This window comes from Mauremys mutica, chromosome 2, assembly GCF_020497125.1.
Source record: "Mauremys mutica isolate MM-2020 ecotype Southern chromosome 2, ASM2049712v1, whole genome shotgun sequence".
Classification (NCBI taxonomy): domain Eukaryota; kingdom Metazoa; phylum Chordata; order Testudines; family Geoemydidae; genus Mauremys; species Mauremys mutica.
In genome coordinates, this window is record NC_059073.1 from 201,922,677 (window position 1) to 201,947,004 (window position 24,328).

The 24,328-nt window shown below is 41.3% G+C and overlaps 1 protein-coding gene across 1 annotated transcript in view; it reads right to left on the reverse strand.

The window, feature by feature from the left end:
- Nucleotides 1-24,328, reverse strand: part of POU6F2 (POU class 6 homeobox 2) — a 352,462-nt gene that overhangs the window by 100,840 nt on the left and 227,294 nt on the right. Inside the window, exon 5 of the mRNA XM_045006755.1 lies at nucleotides 15,835-16,163. Within this exon, the coding sequence (XP_044862690.1) occupies nucleotides 15,835-16,163 (329 nt within the window). The remainder of the gene's footprint in view (nucleotides 1-15,834; nucleotides 16,164-24,328) is intronic.

Here is a 24,328-nt window from a genome sequence, read left to right on the forward strand (position 1 = left end):
GACACATGAATGTTATTGCTATCCATGAATGTAAACTTAAAATACCAACGATTTCCCTAAAACATACACATCACTCCAAACTTCTTTGGGGAGAAACAGCAATGATTTTAGAATGGATTTGTTTTCTAAGGTTTTGTGGGGTTTTGTATTTGTTTTACGTGTACTGTAAGTATTGTAAATATACACATTGATTGTATTGAGAACGTTTTGTGGGTGGGATAGGGTTAAAAAAGGATAATGTTATAATTCCATAAGGTTAGATTTTTATTTCATAATGTCAGAGAGAGCCTGACCTTGCTCCATCTAAAAGCAACAGGAAAACTCCAACTGACTTAAATAGCGGCAGGATGAGACCACAAATAAGAAGGAAAGTTAGCTAGAAAGGGTAGTAAACTGACAGCCAACAGGGAGAAGGAAATCCACAAAACCCCTTACTTTGCTAGTAAATTCTTTGCTGTTACTGAGCCACAGTTTTGGGTGTCATTTTAGTGTTTTCGATTGCCTGCATTTTAAAAAATCTTTGGATCACCTGATCCTGATTGCTTCTCTGTTATGAGTGTGCAATGATTTTGCAACAGTGGGCTAAGCACAAGTCTTTTTAAAATAAAATAAAATAAAATAAAATAATCTTACCTTCCCTCCCCCCTTACTAGCTCAATGATTTCAGCAGTCAAAAACATTCTGAAACAATGCTATTTGGTGCAGAGGTTTAATGCACTTAGTCTTTCATTTCTGCAAACTTGGCTTCAAATCCTAATTTCTGTCACAAACATAAAATTGTTTTTTTCGATCTGAGTCCCCAGTGGCCATTTGGCCATATCTACGATGACCATTTAGAGCTGGGTGAAATACAGAATTTCTGTTCCACAGAAAATTCAGATATTTCAACAATTATTTTCATCCCAAATTGGGATGAAAAGTTGTATTATCAAAAGGTTTCATAAAACGAAAAGTTCTGAAAAATTTCAATTAGAAAGTGTCAAAATGATTTGTTTCAATATTTTCTATCAAAGCAAAACATTTCTACATTCCCATGTATGTTTCTTTTCAGCATGTTGAACTGAATCGAAACATTTTGCTTTGAGTCAGTTCGACAGTAAATGGAATCTGCCTATCCTGGTGATGTGCCTCATGTGAACTTTAATTCAGGTGCCTCATGCAATCATTCTTCCCTTTAGGCAGGGCTCCCTGGCCAGACTACATTTCCCATGATACATCATGCAGCTCAGCCAGAGAGGAAACCACAAGTCATCATGAGAGATGTAGTACAGATATGGCCCTTGACTCACAGGAAAGAATGGGGGCATGAATGACCTGAATCACAACTCTCCTAAGGCACTGTACCACTCTAAGCAGATGTGGTTTAATGTTGAATGGACTCAAAATGAAATATTTTGGTTCTGTTTAACAAATAGAAATATTTTTCTTCAGGCTACCCAAAATGAAATGTTTTGTTTACATTTTCCTGATGTAAAATTATACCATTTCCTTTGGAAAGTTTTGATTATATGTAAACTGCAGTTTCCATCAAAAAATCATTGTGACAGAAAATTCCTGACCGGTTTTAGTGATCATGTTTGCAAAACTAAAAATGGGCATATTTTGTAGCAAAATTTTTAGGGTCATGAAATAGCCATACGAAAGTGGTGTTGCAACTACATATTTCCCAGAGTGGGACTTATTCTAGCAAGTTAGTGTTCTACATGAGTTTGTCATGAAACACTGAACAAGTGTCACTAACACTCACTTTGAGGAAAATAACAGCTTTGATAGCATCTATACTTTTCTCTTCATTCCAAACACTAATCATCTCACTGAACACTTGTTCCACTGCACTGTTTGTTCTAGGCAAAAACATCAAATTCTACTCATTATAGCAATAAATCATGAACAAACGTAAAAAAAACCAGTTTTTTTAACTGATTAGAAAAAAAAACCAAAAAGCAACCAAAAACACCAAGATGTTTTACGTGTTCTGATAAGTTTTGGCACATTTGGACATCCTATGTAAAAGTGAGGTGTATGGTCAACTTAGTCATAATATAATGCCACCACACAATCTGCAGAGTTACTGTACATCAAGACTGAAGCTTATTGGCAGTACTTCACTTTTCATAAGCTCTACATTCACTCTCAAAGTAAATACTCCCTTTACTCACAGCTCAGCCCAGGCCTGACATTCTTTTGACGTTCAGCTTTTCTTTTCGTTCTTTCTTTCCCTCTTTTTTTTAATAGGTGCACACTTCTTCTCTTCCTGCTTTTGGCTGGGATCAGAAGCAAATATACTTAAGTATCGTAATACAGATTGTTCTAAAAATCATTCAAGGAGAGCTGACACCAAGGATGCTAGAAATTGCATGGGAACAGGCATTCTCCTGAGAGATGCTCAGCCTGATTTCCAGATTAAAGAGGAACAGATGGAGCCAGTTCTTGGTCCAATGGTATAGCTCCCTTTGACTTCAATGGAACCAGGAGCTGGTCCCTAATTATTTTTTTACCTATTGTATAACACAATGCAATACATGGCAAGTACACGATTTAAAAATAAATCTTAGGATCATCTAGATCTGTGAGATGTCAAGTCTGATTATTGATCGATTATCTGCCAGGACTTCCCTTCTCTCACATGCTGCTTTATCTCCATTTATTTAACTTGTACCTAGTTTAACAGCTACGCTTCGAGTTGGAGCTTTTAAAAGGACTCTTTTCCTGGCTGGAACTATATGTCATGCCCTCTGATCTTTTGATTTTTCATTCTAACTGTAATCAATTGTTGGTTATTTCAAATGAAAGCAAAGGGGTGGAGGAGAGGAGAAAATGTAACAAGTAAGATTCATACAGCTCACCTTTCCAGTGCAACCTCTCAGATAAAAGGAAATTTCTTTTTTGCCTTATTTGTTTCTAGTTGCAGTACTGAGGTCAGAATAAGCCAAGAGAACGAAGGGAATAAGCGTCCTGATGGGCTGCCCGAAGCTGGCTGGTGTTACGGATCAGCGTAAAGCCAGCTCTTTTTCCTGTGCCTGGGCCGATGTAACTCACTGGAGTGGCAAATTACATCAGACCTACAGCTGTAACCCGACATTATGATTAATTTGATCAGTAATTTCTCCTGTTTTTCATTTTAATCGGTGTGACTATTCTGCTGTGGCAGGTCTTTCAGATCTAATTAAGATAAATTTCAGAGTAAAAGACTTGGCAGAATTTTCGAGTCAAATCCGAGCATAAAGTGTGAAGACCTGCAGCACCAGTCAATCAATTTCCAGTAAAGACGGCAGACTCTAACTCAGCAATCAACCCATTAACACTTAAGCAAATTTCATAATCTTCAGGACTGTGCTTAGTCACTCTCTCAAAACATTCCGGCTTACAGAAAATCATTATTTTTTTTTTAACATTCATCCTTCTTTAAATCTGCTACAGCTGCCAAGAGAATCCACAGGTGGACACTTAGAGAGATCTCCACAGTGCTGCTGAAAAGACTTACTTTAAAACTTTTAAAAGCCCAGAGCAGAGCGCTTTGCCCGTTTCTTTATGTCAGCACCTGAAAGCCAAGCAAGCCTTGTGAGGTGAAGATGAAGCTTTAATTCTATGACATCTGCAGGATATTGCTCTCCAGTCAGACTCAGTGAGCTACTCAGAGAATTTCATACCATTTGCCTGTTTTCACTTGGTCCATGTGTCATAGATGCTGGAACTAGGGATGCTGCCACACCCCCTGGCTTGAAGTGGTTTCCATTATCTCAGGGTTTACAGTTTGGTTCAATGGCTCTCAGCACCCGCCACTGTACACATTGTTCCAGCACCCCTGCCATGTGTCTCCAAGCAGAAGGAAATGTTTCTCACAGGGCTAGAAAGACTGAGGGCTTCCAATATATTTTAAAAACAGGCCACTTGCAGTTAACTCCCTAAACAGAAAAAAGTGCCCTTTGGCCCAATCCTATGAGGTGTTAATTGCTGAATGGGAATTGAGGGCATTTAGCACTCATAGGAAGAGGTTCTTTGTTTCTCTGGAAAGGCCCTATGTGAAGTCCATAATCAGAATGCTTATGATATCCTCAAATCTGTAGGGCATTACATAAACAAGAATGAAAATGTTCCTACCTTTTTGTATATCTTTTTTAGTTCGTGGAACCATAGAACTGCCAGAACTGGAGGCAACCCATTGTTCATCATCTAAAATGAGACTTTCAAAACCATCTAAGTGACATAGTAGGACATGTTTCAATGGCACTTGGGCTGCTAAATCATTTAGGAGCTTTGAAAACCCCAGTCCTAATCTCTACTCCTTGTCCTTTTGTTTTTTCCCCTGTGATTATAATATCTCTAGTTTGTCTCCAATAAATGTGCATCAAGAGGTGGCTTGGAGATTTCAAGCGATTTTATTCCATGGCCTCTTTCCTAAATTGATGCCATTCCCTAGTATATTTCACATATAAAAACTCTTCACCTTTAAGTGTCAGATTGGAAAGAGGTTTCTTGGATGTAGCCAGCAGGTACATTGTTCATTGGACCCTTGCTTTTCTGTTCCTGGATTCTTTTGTAAGGACAATATTATAAACGATGTTCACCTAAAGAGTCTTGTGGCTGTGTGAAAAATGTGTGTGTAGGGGCAGGGGGAGGGAATAAGCCACTGGTTCTGGGATACTTCCAGGTTCTTATTAACTTTTTGGAGCCAGTGATGAAAAGCAGGAGACATAAGACTAATACACTGATGACAGACAGACAGTTCCATTGGCTACAAAAGAACGTCTCCGAGCTGTGTTGATTTTTCTGTCACTGGGATCCCTGAGGCTTGCTGTGCCATCAACAGGAATAGCCATCCTACCACTTATAGAGGCCCTGGAAATTTAAGACTTCTTGGGATATGGATCACTTCCAAAATTTGCCCTGGGGAATATTTTTGCTTTTATTTTTTTACAGTTTACTAAATACTCTAGTTGCTTTAGGGAGTTTATTAAGTACTCTCCTTTCAGAATCCAGAAATTGCTGGGCAAGCCAGCTCTACTTTCCCCTGCTTTCAAGAATTCTCTGGCAAATGGTTTCCTGTATTAGACTCAGCCTCTGGGGTGTTAATAATGCCAGTTGTTTGGCTTGAAGATTAATTTCTTTCACTTTAAATGTGAGTCAGAGACTGATGCTCTCTGCGCTTCTGAAAATAACAACACCTGCAGAGTATACTTGGATGGACCAGGTAGCCAGTGCTCCAACTGAAAGGAGCTCTCCTCAGGGAATGAAGACAATCTCTTATATATTCCTTTTCAGAACTCTTAAACTTCTCTTTGTTCTGTTTAAATACAGCATTCAGCAGCCTTACAATGTGATGATCGAGTGCTTCAACTACCAAAATAGTAGTAAGCTTCTGGGAGGAGGAAACCAGCTGTGAAGAGAAGAGGACCCTTAACTATACTTCTTTTGGCACTAATGTACTTTTTGTTGCAGAAACCTGAACTGTGATGTGTTGCTGATCCCTACCTATCTATCGGTTAAGACAAAATGCTGTGTCCACATAGGGCTGAAATAGTCAGAGCCCCCGTTGGGATTCTCAAATACACTAACAATGGTTAAGAGAACCAAATTGGAAGGTTACAAATAGAGGGTCCAATCTTGCACCACTGAATTTTGCACCAAGGGAATTTTGTCTGTGTTTTTATTGGCAGTCGGATCAAACTAGAGAGCAAGGACAGAATGGGTACAGAGGCTGAGGGGAGTGCTCCAGTGCAGCTGGTGAATTCTTGTGAATGCAGCACTTCCTCTCCAAAACTCTCAATCTGGCAACTCTGGCAGCGTAATGGAGTTCATTCATCACTGGATGTGCCCCTTGGAGTCGCAGTGCTCTCTGTGACGCAGCCCTCAGGCCAGGTCACTATATAGTTTTCCCCATCAGGGGTATTAAAGTCTCTCCAGATCAACTGTCCAGGTGCCACCTTCACTGGTCCTGCGCCACTTTTCCGGTGGCTGGTAGGCAACCCAGTTCCACCTGCTACTCTGAGTATCAGCACTTGGGCTTTCTCCTACTCTGTCTTCCACCGGCTTTCTTCCCCATAACTCCTCTTAAACCCCTTCTGTCAGGGATGGAATCCCAGGGCTTTTGATCCCCCACAGCCTGGGTCTCCTCCTACCCACCTTTTTGTGCCCAGACAGCAACTGAAGTCTCTCTCCCTGCAGGCCCCTTCTGCTCTCAACTTCCTGCTCTCAACTTTATACAAGCTCAGCCTGCCCCTGTCCAGCTGGGCTCCTTCTTCAATTCTTCTTCAGTCAAGTCTGAGGCTATGGGTTTGGCTACACTTGCAAGTTAGAGCACATTAAATCAGCCCTGGGTGCCCTAACTCCTGAGGTGTCCACACTGGCAAGAGCCTGGACTCTGCAGCTGGAGTGCTCCTGGTAATCCCCCTCCACGAGAAGCATAGAGTTTGCTGCGCCCCAGCTGAAATGCTCGGGTGTCAGTGTGGATAACGCATTGCCACCGTAAGCGTCCCATAATCCCCTGAAGTCAAGTGGCCACTCTGGTCATTGTTTTGAACTCGGCTGCAGGCATGCAGATATCCCCTTTCAAAGCTCCGTTTCTGACAGCCCGCATGGTTATCTGCTCCAGGACACAAAGCAAACCATTACTATGGAATGCTGCTGCCACCAAGGCAGGCATTTGTGCATGTGTCTGTGTGAGAGAGAGAGAAGCGGGGGGAGAGGGGTCTGCTGCTGTCTGAACTTACAAGAACTTACAAGACAGCATGCTGACACACTCTCTGCCTCCCCAAAACACACTGTCTCTCCCCCCACAAACACACAACACACTCCCTGTCACACTCCACCCCCCCATTTGAAAAGCACACTGCACACTGGGATAGCTACCACCATGCACTGCTCTCTGTGGGGTTGCAAGAGCTGCTAATGTAGCCACACCAGTGCGCTTGCAGCTGACAGTGTAAACACACTGCAGAGTTTTCCCTGCTGCCATCTCCGAAGGCTGGTTTAACTCATGGCACTCTACATTTGTAAGTGTAGCCAAGCCCTTAGTCTACACTACCACTCAGGTCAGAATAAGTTACATTGCTCACGGGTATGAATAAGCCCCCTGACTGACATAAGTTACACCTACCTAAGCACTAGTGTGGACAGCGCTACGTCAGGAGGAGAGCTTCTCCCACCAACACAGCTCCTGCCACTCGTTGGGGGTGGATTAATTAAGTCGATGGGAGAGCTCTCTCCCATCAGTTCAGAGCGGCTACCCTAGAGAGCTTGCAGCAGTGCAGCTACACTGATGCAACTGTGCCGCTGTAAGCTCTCTAGTGTAGCCAGAGCCTCACTCTCCCCTCGGCAGGGCCGGCTCCAGGGTTTTTGCCGCCCCAAGCAGCAAAAAAATCCAAAACCCCGCGATCGTGATCTGCAGCACTTCGGCTCTACCGCCGCCGCTTCATTCTTTGGCGGCAATTCGGCGGTAGGTCCTTCACTCCAAAAGGGAGTGAGGGACCCGCCGCCGAATTGCCGCTGAAGAGCCAGACGGGCCGCCTCTCTTCGTTGGGCGCCCCAAGCACCTGCTTGCTGTGCTGGTGCCTGGAACCGGCCCTGCCCCTCGGGTGCAGCCTTTGAGCCACCTTGACCTCTTCAGGACTGGTGTGGGGTGAACAGCCCATCACAGGCAGTATAAGAACTTGTAAGATTTCCAGGATTGTGAGCATGACACCACACAAAAATATGAACATGCTGCTAGCAAAAGTGATCAGTAGCTAGAACAGGAGACTGGAAATCAGGCCTCCCAGGTTCTGTTCCTGCCTGAGCTCTTGACAGCTGTGTATCCACACACACACACACCCCACTAAAGCTCCCTGTGCCTCAGTTTATCCAGTTGTAGAATGGGTATAATAATAATTACTTCATTGTAGACAGGTGTGAAAATTCTCAAATGTCTCTATAGGCAGTATATAAGCTCCAAGTATTGTATTATACTCCTCCTCCTTTTCATCCTCCAGGGAAACAACGAGGGCAGAGATTAATATGAAAAATGTGAGCTCATCACCTACTGTATAGCATGCAAGCATGACCAAAACACAGTAAATTTTAATCTGATAAAGATATCCTGACACTTATTTTATCTAGCTTTAAAATAACCAGCTCTGACTGACTCAGAGGTGGAGCTGGCTTCGGTAGCAATTTTAGAGAGGAGACCCAGAAGGCTAGCGCTACTTTTTGGAAATGATGCATGAATTTCTCCAGCATACGGTAAGTTACCCTACCCATAAAGGACTGCACATCTGGAGGAAGAAGTGTGGTGGTGGCAAAAGCAAGGGGACAAGAGAGTTAAGAAATTAGCATGAGTGAGAACAAGCCCCTAGAATTGCAATGTTAATGGGTTTGGGATGGGCTGTGCATGAGTACGTGCAATCAATGACAACAAAATTGTTCAGTAGAGATTTTGAGACAAGGAGCTGGATCTCAGCTGGTGAAAATAGCATAGCTCCATTTATACCAGATGAGGATCGGATCCAAACACACAAAAAATAGTTTCAATTTTTATCAGAATTCTCAGGAACAGGGCTTCAGCTGTGTATATTTTTCAGTAGAAAAAGCAACCCTATGAAACAATGACATGTTCTTTATCTGTTTGGAATGAGGTAGGATGGTATCGAGTCTATTTGCAGCAAACTTTCAAAGTTTGTGTTTGCAAATGGCTGTGGATGACACTCGTTGAATGCGGGGAAAAATCATTTTCAGAGAGACACTGCCAATTAATTACATTTCTTATGGATGAGGCCACCTGCTATTATTTGAATGTAAAAAGAATGTAAGTGGAAACCCACTTATGATTGCTGCATCATTTGACAAATTTATTCATATTAAAACTCTCAGCTGATATCTCTATCGCCTCTCATATTGTAAAGGCACACTATCTCACTTCTAACCAGTACTGAAAGTGAAGAATCATAGAATCATAGGACTGAAAGGGACCTTGAGAGGTCAGCTAGTCCAGTCCCCAATCCTATATAGAGGAGCGGTTCACATCTTCTGTACTTTCTTCACTATTTATCTTTACAAAATAGTGTTTTGTCAAGCTGTTCTCAATCATTTGGGGCCAGATTCTACCACCCTTACTCACACTGAGTAGTACCTTACACTGGAAGTGATCCAATTAATTTCAATGTGACTAGTCAGCCAGTAAGGTGATACCCAGTATGATTATGAGTATTAGAATCCAGATCTTAACTAATCTGGAGTACATGAATGAAAGGAGTATACAACAATTTAAGAACTGTAAATATGGACAGACAGAAAGACAGGGCAATAACTACATCCTCTGTAAATTAATTATTTTCCCTGCCACTCTCAAAGCAATATAAACTTTGTTGTTCCTCCTGGATCTCAAAGATTTGTAATAAATTCCTGGAAATGTCAGTAAATGTTGAATTGAGCTCCTTTTTTTTTTTAATGAGAAACTAACCCTTGAATACTTGTGGGGTTTTTTTGTTTTTGTTTTTTTTGCCTGTTGGAGCCCCAGGCGTTTGTGTACATACTCTCCCTCATTTAGAGCTGAGTTTTTCAGTCTTTCTGACTCTCTTTCTTTGTTATAAAAATATTGAGGTGCCAAATACATTATTTAAGATTAGCATGAAAATTTAATCTGAAGAAGACTTTGCTTTCGCCAGCCTACGGTTTGCTTTTATTTGGAGGGCTTTTGTTGTCATCCACCCTTCCCCCCCACTTCTTCCCCTCCACCCCCTTTTTTATTTATTTTTACCTATCATCTTCCTTCTTCAGCTTCAGTTACTGTATGTAGGTTTCTATGACAAAAAGGTGGTTTGGCGCAGAGTTCTTAATACAGTCAGAATAATTTTACAGTTGAGACTCTCCACGGGGGATTTTCTGTTTGTCTGTTCAACTTTGCCCATGAGCAGAGCAGTGGAAATTAGTTGGGATCCTTCTCCACCTACAGTGGGGATCTTATTTTGAGGATATAGGTGTGGATGGGTTCAACTGATCCATAATGCTCAAACACCTGGGTCAGTGTTCAACCAGTAGATAGCCTTGTCTTTGGGGCCAGATTTAAACATCTGTTGTCAACACAAAGTGTCCTGTTCTTGCAGCCAAGCCGATAATGGACTAAGTTATTCTCTAAGTTGAATTTATATTGCAAATCATCAAGACCTGAGGGCTCCTAAAAGTATTCATGGAATAGCAAGTCCTCAGGATTTGCCCATTAACAGGTGGCTGTTTATCCTTTGAAATTTCAGCATGGTGGTCTCTCAAAAACAGGCATAGTGTCCCTTTCAATAGCAGAGACCATCCAGGTTCAGAATTATATTTATTCCAAGATGCCAATAATTTTATAGAACTGAAGTCTTCTGCTGTGTGTCCCAAATGAGCTAGCTTAGCTTCCCTGTTCTGGCTCCTTTGTGCTCGTCAATTGGTACAAAGCAACTGGAATCTGACAGCAGCTATCTTGGGGAGAAGTCCCCTGCTCTCAGATGGTGTAAAACCAAAAAAACAAAAAAAACCCCACCCCACCCCCAAAACCTCCTCCTTCACCAACTACCCCCCCTTCAAGTCTGGGTAAAAGGGGTATGTAAGGGATCTCCTGGGATGAGGTTGAATGCAGCTCCACTCCAGCAATTCTCATCTGGTATATTGTCCTTTAGAGATTAGTTATGGACCTCATTCAGCTCTATTTCACTCACATCAGTGTAAATCAGGAGTAACACCTCAGTAGTCAGGGCAAAACCAGGCCCACAGAGTGGAATAACCAAAACTAGGATTTCTCCTATGCTATTATAAAATAGCGGTAAGACTTGCTAAAAAATAATATATATTTTTTGTAAATGCAATCCAGTTGACTGAATTGAATAAAGGATAGCAATAGAATTATATTGCAATATTACAGAACAATCTGACAAGAATCATGCTGAGAATTTTAGCCAGTGTGCAGTGTATCAGCGTTATTAATTTCTGATCAGCTAGAGAAAGCACCTCACCCAGGTATACCTAAGCAAGTCACTTTCATTTAATTTTCTTTCTGAAGACATGACAGCATCTGTACATTTCAAGATATAATTGTTGTTATCCTTCAGAGTTTTTGAAACAAACGCAATCATCCTTCTGAATTACTGGCTTTTCATGACAATCTTTTGAGGTTGCATTGTTCTAAACTAATATCTCTCAGACAGATCCTGAATAATGTAAGAAGATAAAACCCACATGAAAAATCAAGAATTCAGAAATGAAATTTAAGCTGTCAAATTTTAACTTAGTTGATCTTTATTCCCTTAATATTTCTCAAACAAAAAACATTTCATTCTAGTTCATAAAGATCATTACCTTAGAGGCCGTAATATCTTTGAATTTAGTTCCAGGTCGATTTTTAAGTTAAAGTATCAGACATACAAACAAACAAACATACATACATTCTAAGCAGGTATTATAAAGTAGATATATAAGGTGATGCCAAATATCTGCTGTATGCTATTGCTAGTTTACTTGTACAAAAGAAAAAAAACTTTGGACCCAGTCCTGAAACCAGATAAACACAGGTGTAAAGGTTCATCTTTGCAGATCAGACTGCAGGATTTGGGTCTGAAAGGTTAAATTTTGCTTGACAAAAAGGAGTTTACCATTAGTCTAGGCCGTGATTCAACATACCTCTAACTCTGAGTATGCACGTAGTCCTACTGAAGTTATAATGTAACAGCAGCTGCTTTGGAAGCATTTGTATGGGTATCAATGATCTGCATATTAAAGAATCCCAAAGTACTGAATAACATAATAGACTGTTCTCTAACTAGCCCTTAACACAATACATTTTGGGAGGTTTAGAAGCATTATGTTCTGTTGTAGAAAAGGTTTGCAGGCTAAATCAATGGGATTACTCATGTGCATAAAGTTAGGCATGTGGTCAAGGATCTTGCTGAATCAGAGCTTTTAGTCTGACTGTCAATGTGCAATCAGGACCGACTCCAGGGTTTTTGCCACCCCAAGAGGCGGGAAAAAAAAAAAAAGCCGCGATCGCGATCGGCGGCAGCTCCATCGCACCGCTTTCTTCTTCGTTGGCAGTTCGGCGGCAGGTCCTTCCCTCCGAGAGGGACCGAGAGACCCGCCGCCTAATTGCCGCCAAAGAGCCTGACATGCTGCCCCTTCCCCTTGGCCGCCCCAAGCACGTGCTTGCTGAACTGGTGCCTGGAGCCGGCCCTGTGTGAAACTGTCAACATTTTTGAAGAGAATTATTTTGTTCGTGGGTAGCCATATTTTAATGGTTAAAGAAATGATCATACAAATACTTAAACTTATCAAGAACTCAAACTCTTCAAGGCAGGGTGAGAGTTTAGGGCTACCCCTTAAAATCCGCAGATCAGACTGTGACTGTCTTAATGGAGGCGCACAAGCATCATCATCCCCATGTTATAATCTGATACACATACCAAGATCCCTGACACAGGACTGGCAGAGTAACATCAACATGAGTGCTAGATTCCTGAGTCTGGCACCTTTCAGCGGCACTAAATACAATTAATTAAAAACACATTAAAATTAAAAAATGGGTCAGCTAGGTTTAAATTTAAAGGAATTCTAAACAGATGGAGAGAGCGAGAGGCAGGAAGGAATGATTAGGATGCTGGCTGGTGGCTTAAGAGATCCAGGTTCAATTCTGTGCTCCACTACAGTATTCTGGTGTGACCTCAAACAAGTCATGATTCCATGTGCCTCAGTTCCCCATCTGTAAAATGGGGATAATAGCACTGCCCTACCCCTGAAGTATTGTGAGGATAAATACATTAAAGATTGCAAGGTGCTCAGATACTATGGTAATGGAAGCCATATAAGTACCTCACACAAAGAGAAGTTACTGCTGTGACATGCTTCTTTGTGCTCCTCCAAGTGAAAAATGACTTTGTTTAGCTAAAACTTTGCAGGCTGTATTGGTCTGTACCTTTAGATCAGACATGGGCCTAGGAGGGAGTGTTCATATCCAGATTAAGTTCAGTTTAAGATTCGAGGCCACATCAGGGCTAAGGGTTAAGTTCTGATTCAACGCTGATGACATTCTTGAACAGTTCTCATTAGATCTTAGTCCTACCTAGTGGAAATCTCAGGAGGAACTGTTCTCATCGGGATTTGGATTCCCCTTTACCAGAACTGGGAAATATGCCCCTTGCAGTTTTGGATCTGATCTGCAGCCAACGCTCCAGCAAGTGGGTTTGGATCTGGGGAACTGAAATAGGAGCCCACACAAAATGTAAAGGCTCTCAGATTGAAAGGTTCTGGTTTGGGCTCAGCTGCATTTGAGATAGGTTGGAAATTAACAAACAGAATTAAAAATGGTTTTTTTTGTTTAGAAAACCAAATGCACAGTAACTTCAAAGCAAATAGCTAACAGGCATTTTTAGTGGCGTATAAAAATGTACTTAGTGTGCATGCATGGCAGCTGCACTGAGACAATAAAATGTAACAGCAGCTCCTTTGGAGCTATTTCTGTCTCTATGTGTCAATAATCTGCATATTAAAGAGTCCCAGAGTCCTCTCTAACATGATGGACTGTGCACTAAGTAGTGCCTAAGTAGCCCTTAACACAATACACAGTAGGAGCTCTAGCAGCATTATGCGTTGCTGTAGAAAAGGTTCACAGAATAAGGACCTGTCTCCAATGGACTTTTAGTGTATTAGCTGAACCATTTTAAAACACAGTTTTAATGCAGTTTAGTCTCAATGAGGCTGCATATGATTTGACTGGCCAGCACGGACAGGGCTGAGTGCCTCATTTAAACCAATTGTATTAATTGTGTAAAAAGCATTTGAAAATAGTGAAATCATTATAGAGTTAAAGATGCAAGGGGAACAGGCCTGAAACCACAGTGTGGACAGAGCATAAAAAGAGTAATGGCAAAGTTTATAAAATAAAATAAACAAAAACCTTTTTTTTGCAGTATTTCTAGCCGTTGTTTAAAGTACAGTTCTACTCTGAAAAGTGACTGTATAAAAACAGCACCTTTTTACTCCAGAGATCTTCTCCTTGTGTGTATTCACAGTCATAGTTGTGTGTGTAGTCAAAACTGCTCTTGTGGGATTTGGATCCAAGATGATGAAATTCAAGTAAGAACAACTGATCTTGTGAGAGTGTGTTTTTTTTAAACAAAACTTTCTGGAACTGCTTGCAAGGCTTTGGCCCCATCATACTCAACTCTAATCGGGATCTGAGCACTGCTTCTTCACCTGCTTCTGGCTGACATACAGCTATATACTTTTTTCGTCTTAAGAAATATTATGAACAAAAGTTCTAATATCCACCAATGCCTTTTCAAGTCTAGTTTAGAGTCATGAATCTAATTAATTATAAAGTGCCCGATGGGATCGTAGTGGCTTTGATGGAATTGTAAGCCTATTATGTCAGTTACCTCTACAAATCTGAGGGATTTCCAAACACCAGGAGACTGTACACACTGTATTATATACAGTGCAATAATTAGGCACACAGGGCTTGTTCCTGCACTACTGAAGTTAGTGTGAGATCTTGCTCCCCAATAGATAAAGCTGTAGCTGGCTGTTTGAAATTTGTGCACACATTAGCTGACATTCATAGATTTTAAGTCCAGAAGTGACCATTAGAGTCTGAACTCCTCTATGACACAGGCTATTAAATTTCATCCAGTTGCCCCTATGTGGAGTCCAATAACTTGTGTTTGGCTAAAGCATCTCTTCCAAGTCTTGATCTGAAGACATCAAGAGATGGAGAATCCATCACTTCCTTTGGTCATCTGTCCCAATGGTTAATCTCCCTCGCTGTTAAAATTTGTGCCTTATTTCTAATTTGATTTCTTTGGCTCTAACTCCCAAACATTAATTCTCGTTATGCCTTTATATGTAGCCCTTTGTCTGCAGTACTGTAGACAAATGACCAAAGGAAGTGATGGATTCTCCATCTCTTGATGTCTTCAGATCATGACTGTGGGCCTGAGTCTCCTCTCACCCTGGTGTAAATCAGGAGTAGCTCTCCACTGTCTTTAATGGTGTTACACCAGTATACAACCAGAGTAGCTGAGAGAAGAATGAGGCCCTGTCTCTGCAAGTAGACACAGTTATGTCTAGCCACGTGTCAACAAAAGGTCTTATGAACAACAAAAAGAGCCATGAGTCACTGTAACTATTATTGCCCCCAGCATTTCAGACATGACAGTGGGGTGAGTAGTTAAGGATGGAATTCACTCTGGATTTGTGGTCCGCCATAGGAGTCTCAATATTGTTTAATTTCGCTTTTGTTCTCAATAAGACTAATGATAAAATGTGGAGATGAGAGAAAGGACACCTTTCCTACCCTCTGCTTTGAAACTTTTTGGAAACAGTGGAAGCTAAAGCATGCTGAACACTTATGTTATGACAGCAGAATTCTGAATGTACAATAATGATCTTTTGGGGAGCATAATAACTTTAAATGGCAGCTGACTTTGTTGCTGTTTCAGAAAATAGCAGATGGTGTGATTGGTGGGCCAAATTGATCTCTGCTATAACACCCACGAACCCAGTAGAGTTACACTAGAGAAGAATTTGGCCTGTTTCACCTAGGAGCTTACGATGTTTGTTTCAGGAGCAAAAGATAATATTTGCCCTTCAGAAGCAAACAGTCTAGGAATTTCACTTGGGAAACTAGAAAAACAAAACAAGTTGCAGGCTTTTGGCTGAAAGCAGCATGCACATAAAGGATTGATTCAAATTAGCTGACACGGATCAGTGTGTATGCTCAGAACATGCAGTGTGCATTTTATTTCCCCCGCAACGAGTGGATTGCTGCCTTCCAGAAGAGAGAAATTTACTATTCGTCACTACACAGTAGAGATTTCTATTCACCAGGGACCATCATACCTGCAGTGGATTTGGAGAAGTGAGTGGAGATGGAAGGCCAGGTCCTGGTGACTGGTTGGGTTTCTGAGGGGAGTTTGAGGACTGCTGGGCTGGCGGTTGTTGGGTCTGGCTCTGGGGCTGCGTTTGGTTCTGCTGTTGTGGCGTCTGCTGCTGCTGTTGTGGCGTCTGTGGTTGTTGGGCTTGTTGTGTCTGCTGAGCTTGTTGCTGCTGCTGGCTTGTTTGCTGCTGCTGTTGTTGCCCTTGTTGCTGCTGCTGCTGCTGTTGTTGATGATGCTGGAGCTGTTGAAGATGCTGAAGTTGCTGAAGCTGGGAATTCAGGGATGAGGTAGCTACAAATTAAAAAATTAAACTGAATTATACATGATACTCCAGAGACACTTACTAGGTGAATTATATGCTGGACCAAATCCTGGTCCTATTGAAGTATATGGCAAAACTCCCACTGATTTCAACCTGGCCAGGAACTGGCCCATTGTGAATAACACAGTGCAGACTCCTGCAAGAATCTAAGAAATATTTCACCAAGAAAACCAGCATTCAGTTCTGCTAGTGCAGCTCTTTGGTGAAATCCACTGAAGTCAAAGATAAAACACCCATCCAGTGAGCCCATGCGTAGGTTTGGAGCCTGATCTTGCGGTCTTTGCTCAGACAAACCTAGCAATGAAGTCAGTGGGAATTTTGCCTGAGTAAAGACTAGAGGACTGGGCTGATGGGATGCTGTTACACATACCATAGCGTGATTTGATGCCACTACATAGAGAAAGAGAGAGAATCAGGGGTATAAAATTAAGCACTCCCTGAAAAGATGAGCAATGACACAACAAAGCTGTAATATCAACACAGGGTATTTATATGGTAGGTATCCGGAGATAAAATATCAGGTGTGATGGTTTTTGTACAGCGCATAGGTAATAAAAATAGACAGTAAAATGCACTTGTGCCTCTGAGCTTTGAGTCCACCTTATCATTCAGTCTAAAAGCTGTAAAACTCTTGTGAATTACTGCCGGCCTGGCAGACACAGCTCTCATCTGCTGGTGGCAAAAATATCACTTTTTCACTAGTATGGTGCCCTCAACCAAAAGCATCCAAAAGTGCGGGTTCAGTTCACCCTGTTGGCACAAAGAACACATGGTATCTCCTAGTGCTAGCAGGGCCACCTTAGGCAAATGGGAATCCAGTCATGGAGGAGGGCACACAGTGTTTGCATTGAGGACTTCATATGTGGAGGGCAATATTAAGTTGCAAGCCGGGCTTCATAGAAGCTGTGCCAGATGCAGCTGCCCAGAAGATTCACTGAATCAGCACATGTCCCAAGAGTCCATTTACCTATGCTCAGTCATTACTTTTGGAGCTGTACTGGTTGGCGGCAGGAGCCCAATGGACAGGAGGTTGTAAGTGTCATTCACTGCTACAACCCACCGTCCAAGGGGTCTTGTTGCCACCAGGATGCTCCATCCTGAGTTGTACCAATGGAAGCCAAAGTAACCTTGGAGTGAATCAAGCCTATTATTTAGAAATATAATTTACATTTCATGGCAAGAAACATTGTTTACCAGGTTCAACTGTAGATTTGTCAAATAAACAAAGCGGATTCAGCTTTCTTTTCATGCTGATAGCCCTATTCCAGCTTTCTAGGTATGTATGCCCTACAAATGACACTGAGATTTTGGAGTGATTTCTGAAGTCACTGCATGGGTAAAGCGGCATGAAACGAATGAGGAAGAGCAGGCAAGTATAAAACACATAGGATGCATGGTGGAGTGGGCAGCATATGGGAAGAACCTTTCATCACTTCATTCCTATATTCCTAATTTATCTGAAATAATATACAGGTATTCTTCAATCAACAAAGAGAATCAAATGGCTAATGTGTATTTACATGAATTACAGTCATGTATGTATGACTCACATCAAAAGCAAACTGAAAAGGAAATTAAACTGCAGCTACGTCAAGGAAAAGTGAGGACTTGGAAGAGAAGGAGTCACTCACCAACCTAAGTTGCAAGGAAAATGATTTCTGAGATAACAGCAAGTTCAACACCTGTCCTGGATGTAAGATGTGAAAAAGCTTGAGTTGAAAAAACCTGACTGTAGCCGCTCAGTGCTATAATGATGGAAATATTTATTACTATTTACTTAGATACCTATGTCTGTTTTGGGTAACCGCTGAACATAGCAAGTGATGATGAACAAAGCAAAGGACATGTGACTGGGAAGATCGCGCAAATATTAACAAGATGACATGGGGAGTATTTAAAGTGGAGAATGTGGAGAATAATGAATGTTGCTGCCAAAATATTCCTATTACTGGGCTGTTGGAGAGGAAAACAAGCAAGCGTTTAATGGAAGCTAAAAACAACAAAATAAAAATAAAGAGCAACCATCAAATTAAAGAGGATTACAATACACCAGGCAAAACACATCAACCGGGACCAGTAACTGTATGCTCCCACCACTTTAGAAAACAGAACCATGAGCTAGATGACTCAAAGTCTTGAGGGTCATTTAAAAAAAAACCGTCTAAGATTTTTCTACTAGCATATGAAAATGAAGACTGGAGAGTACATTTATGTTGGAAGGCAACTCTGATTCCATTATATGAAAATATAGTTAACACTAATACAGTCTGCAATACATACAACATTTTTATGGGAGGAAGGTACATTTGCTCCAGGGGTAAGCAATCTACACCAGCCTTTTACCTTGCACAGATTACTTCCCCCTCCTGGCCATCAGGAGTGCCAGAGTCAAGGCTCCCCCCACTCGCTGTCCCTGCCTACCCTTTCCCCAGCCTCTTGTGTGGGAAGGGGAGTGGTGGCTGCATGGAAGCTGCATTCCTCCCAGTTCTATAACTAGGGCCCTACCAGATTCATGATCCATTTCGGTCAACTTCATGGTCATAGGATTTTAAAAATCGTAAATTTCATGATTTCAGCTATTTAAATCTGAAGTGTCACAGTATTGTAACTGTAGGGGTCCTGATCCAAAAAGGAATTGTGGGGGGCTCTCAAGGTTATTGTAGGGGGGGTTGGGGTATGGCTAGCATTACTTCTGCACTGCTGCTGGCGGGATGCTGGCTTCAGAGCTTTTTCCTCACAGAGCATATTATTTTATTTCAGAATGCTTCTTTTAATGAAATGTGACTTTTGCCAGTGACAGAAGTGCAACTGAAGTAACAGCACAAGCTCTAGGGAAACAGATAATGGAACTGATGTTAAACTGTTTGCTTAAACCTAGGAGAGTAACACCTGAAGAAGTAAAATTTCTTTAAATCTATGAATCTTCTTGAAAGGAATGTGTCGCTTGTGACTAAAGCAGTGACTTCAAACCCTGCAAAGAAGTCATTTAATTTGATGGACTGGCTAGCCAAGCAGCTTATGTCTTCCTGTTCGCACCACTTCCATTAACAAGCTATGCATTAGGCCAGCTTCAGCACTGTACTGTTTCAAATTAAATCTTCATTAAAGTGTGTTCTTGATGGCATATTCTGAAAAACAGTACAATTTATTTTTCTATTTTACAAACATTTCTACCTTCATGTCCTCTCTTCTCCTTAACCCAAATAATACAGAGACAAAGTCCATAAAACCAACCAAATCCCCCTCTTGTCTTAGACCTTGTGACTTAGGGTCAGATTTTGGTACCTGTATGCATGTTGAATGGCACCATACTGGAGAAGAATGTCTGGTGCTTAGAGCACTAGCCAGGGCTTAGGAGACCTAGATTCAATACTCTGCCCTACCACAGATTTCCTGTATGATCTTGGACAAGTCACTGAGTCTCTTTGTGACTCAGTCTCCCAGCTATAAAATGGGCATAAATAGCACTTCCCTGCCTCACAGGGGTATTGTGAGGATAAAGACATTAAAGATTCTGAGGCGCTCACATACTATGGTAATGGTAACCATATAAACTCCTATGACAGATACTCTATGATACTCCCATAGAATCTGGCACTTTATTTGCCTTGGGGATGGGAGGGGGTGGAAACAAGTGGAGATGGAGGAGGCAGTAGGCTCCTATTCTGTTTGTCTATTGCAATCTGAATCAATAGAGTCTTGTCTGTTTGGAAGAGCTCTGTACAAATCCTCTCTGAGGTAACACTTAATGTCTTACTAAGTTATAAATTACATTGAAGAGGTAAAAGTAGGGATTCGGTTTTCTTAATATGATGATGATAAACAACTTTTTCACTGACTAACAAACAGATGTGGAATTGCAGGAAGGACTCTTGGAAACAGACACCGCTCTTGTATCATCTAAAATTCCACCAGTCTCCAAGCGCTGAAGAAAGTGACAAATGTCAGACAGGTATACAAGTCATAAAAGCTAAGGAGCGTAGACAAACTACATGATTTAATTGAAAGCAATAAACACATGACAAACCCCATTGTTTATACTACATATGCAGTTTGTGAGAGGCAGTGTGATGAAGTAGTGAGCATGGGACTGGATGCCAGACCCAGCACTCACTTTGACGGCAGATTCATTGTGCGGCTTTGGCTAAGCCACTCAGGATACATCTACACTGCACTCCCTCCCACTCCCTCTCCCCCATGGCAGTGAGTCTCAGAGTCTTGGTCAACTGACTTGGGCTCACAGTACGGGGCTAAAAATAGCAGTGTAGGTGTTCCCACTTGGGCTGGAGCCTGGGCTCTGAAATCCAGCGATAGAGGAGGGTGTCAGAGCCTGGGTTCCAGCCGAAGTGAGAACGTTTACATTGCTATTTTTAACCCCTTAGTATGAGCCTTGCAACCCACATGGTTAACCTGGGTTCTGAGACTTGCTGATACCTTTTTGTTTGGTTTTGGGTTTTTTTGCAGTGTAGAAATACACTAAGGGATGTCTACGTTGCACACTAAGCCGCTCTCTATAAACATGTAAAACATAACCTGTATTCACCTACCTCACAGGAATCTTATGATGATTTATGTGCTAATTATTGTCTAGAACTTTTGACGATAAGTGTGAAGTATTACTTTATTTCTTCAGAACTGTATATTTTAGCTAAGACAAACAAAATCAAATTTCTATAAAAAGTGTACCAAAGAAAATCCCTCTTTTCTATCATTCAACAAAGAAACAGTAAAATGAATCATTTTAAGGGAGAGAGAAGTTTAATGAGCTAACATTTTCTATATTGTACCTAAATTGTAAACAAGAAGGAGGAAAACCCACAGGAACTGGAATTCATCTCAAATTCTATTAATGAAAAATGCATATTGAATTGATATTATGTATGAATCTAAGGAATCAGTTCCAGCCCTTTAGGAAAAGGAAGCTGGTAACATGTATTTATGCTTATAGACAAAAAGAAACAAGCTGGCTTTCTAACTTGAGTGTCTCCATTATGAGTACAATATGATCTTGTCATACTACAAACTAGTTACAAACGTGTGTGATACAGTTGCAGTCACCCTAGTGCTGAACTGGTCTGTGTGGCAATTATGATGGATCTTTAATTGTCACAGTGCCCTGGTAAATCTCCTGAGGGATGGTCACACGTTTCAGTGATCACCACTTTATATAAAAGGCTAACACAAAAACTCTATAAGGGCAGAAAAACATTTAGGGACCGACTCGTACCTGCTCAGCACAGCAGCCACGCCTTGCTTTTCTGATCTGCCCAGTGCCCCTGCTACTACATCCCTTAATGGTGTTGCCGGTTCCACTCTAGTGGAGAGGAAGGTCATGGCTAGGCTTCTCCATGCCCCTCCCAGTTCCCTTGGGGCCAGCATAATCTGCCTGGCCCTTATGTTGTTCACATAAGGTGAGGAGTGGGGAAGGCCCTTTCATGCTTCACCTCCCCTGTTCATCCACGTATCACCCATGTAGGAAATTGGCAGGTAACTTTAGCCATTAAAGATGATGCAATGGGTCCAATTCACCCCTGATGTAACTATGCTGAAGGCAATGAATTTACACCAGGGATTCATTCTGCTCCACGAATCTAAGGGAGAGAAGGTCTGATTCATGGCTGTAGCTGGAAAAATGAAGGCTGTCGTGGCACGTACTATACATACTCCGGTCCAAGTTCTGCTTGCACTGACTTCAGTGGGAACAGGAGTAGGGCCTCATTTGTCACAGTTAGTATGTGCAGGCAAAAAGAAGGGCTCTGAGTGTCAATAATAGCAAAAGAAAAATTTATAAATTTTTTTTGCTAGCAACTGAAAAAAAAAGTTAAACAAAGCTACAAAAGCTTAATTATATTTATTTTCAGATTCAGACCCATATGTAACACCCCATTCACAGTATAAATTCAGATTCCAAAGATCTCTCAAGCCTAATCCTAAAATCAAATTAGAGCTCTTGTAATTCAACTTGTATTCTGAATTTATTCTTGTGGATGAACTCCACATATTGTCTGATTAGAGAGAGAGAGAGAGAGAGAGTAAAGAGGAAAAAGGGATTGTGGGAGTTTGAAGGAATACTTTATTGTTACTTTTCCCTAAAGCCTCATATTTGCATAATTGCGCAGATGTTATACAGTGCCTTGATGTGATGTACAATTGACTAAAATGTAATGCGATGTACAATGGACAAAAAGAAAAATCATACATTATACCTTTTCCTATTTGACTGAGCACAGAACTCAGCTCTAGCTGCTTTTAGAGGCTAATGTCTTTTTCCACTTCCCCAATAATGGAGAATGGATTTACATTGCCTCAAACTAAAAAGTGTAACTAACTTAAGCATCTGAGCTTGCGTCCGAGTTGACATGGCCTGGTTTTTCCTGTTGTTTCTCTTTTAATGAGGTATATCTTCTTCAAAACAGATTTCTAGATTGAATGCACACACTGAATAGTCTAATGGAGGCCTGTGTTTACACTCTTTCCTACTAGGGTAATAAGGGGCGGGTTAGCCATCTACCCACTTTATTTTTTGCATATGCTTGGATTTTCCTTTTGAGGGGGAAGTGAGGGTTGTTTTATTTATGTTAGCATCTGGTAAAAAAAATAAGGAAAGGGTGGCACATAATGGCTCAAGGGATTAGTAATAGAATACAGAGCATATTACGTCTAACCCACTAGTTCAAATCCAGCCGGCGTGAATACAGGGAACAAAGTCATTGCATTCTGATGGTTACAGGGTGCCCTACTTTCAATCAAATGAATTGGGCATCACCTTGTATATATACTGTTTACATTTGGAATAATGTCACAAGGTAGCTTCTATGTAATGCACTGACAGTCTCAAAAATACTAAGCAGCAACAACATAAAAAACCACCACTATAGGTGTCACCAATTGACACCTTTATTTGCAGTTTCAATCAAGAGGCTAAGGACTGAAAGAGGAAGGAGACCAAGTCATCTGCTCTTGCCTAATGGTGAACCCTCAAGGTGAAGGCAAGGCAGAGGGGGAAAGCTTGCATTGCCAGTGGTCTTGTTTTACAAACTCTGCAGATATGCAGAGGGCTTCACTTTCCACCGTTGTCAAATTCAGGATCTTTCAGGAACACTAAATTCACTTTAAAGAATATAGGCAATAAAAAGGAAGTATTACGGAGAAAACCATCATAATTTATCAGGTTCCTGTGGTGTCTCAATATTTTGATGTATATTGGAACTTCCCTGAAAAATGACTACAGTATTAAATAAACCTGACATTTTCCCCTACCAAACTTTAAGATGTACAATAATACACTGGAATCATTGAAAAGTTCTAGATGGGGAGGCGTGACTAGGCAGTAGGGCAAATGTATTTGGAATAGCGCCTGCTTTGAGATAATCTAGAAGCTATTTTCTCCTGGTTTATGACAACATTTTGAAAGTAAAGTTCCTTGAGAGTATTGTAAAAATTGCATTAACCTATTTAAAATGCCCAAAGGCAAGAACAAGCAGGAGAAATTAGACTTTAATAAGCCATTTGCTTCCTCGGCTCAAATGGAAGCCCAGGGCCCATACTGTACGGATGGTTGAAATATCATCCTGGATACTAGTATCACCAAGGCAAGAGAGATCAATCAGGAAATCATCTTGAGACTTTCATGCAATGATCAACAATTTAAGAACCTCTGTGACATTGTCTGAGGGCAGTGCAAGGGCTTAAATTACCAAAGGAGAGGCACTGAATGTCAAGCACAGACAGCAAACATCATCTAGATCTGGTAGCTCCAGATTTTGTGAACATGAAAAATCACTTGTGAAAATGTGGGCCTCTATTAAACTTCTGTTGAAGCACAATGGGCCAAATGAGGAGTCCTGACCCCAGTTCTGTATGGAAACCAATAGGAGGTTTCTGCCTGAATAAGGGCTGCAGGATTTGGCCCAGATCATTTAATGATAGGAAAGTGCAGTGTCTTGAACATCAGATACAATATAAGAATGTGCAAGTTCATGGTGTTCCTGCCTGCTGGACGATCCAGAACCTATTGAGCTCACGGGAAATGTTCATTTTCATCATCGGGAGGCAGGATACAAAGTATAACCTGTTATTTCTTGGGAATTTCTTCAGAGAAAAAAATGTATAGGGAAAAGTTGGAAGACTAAGA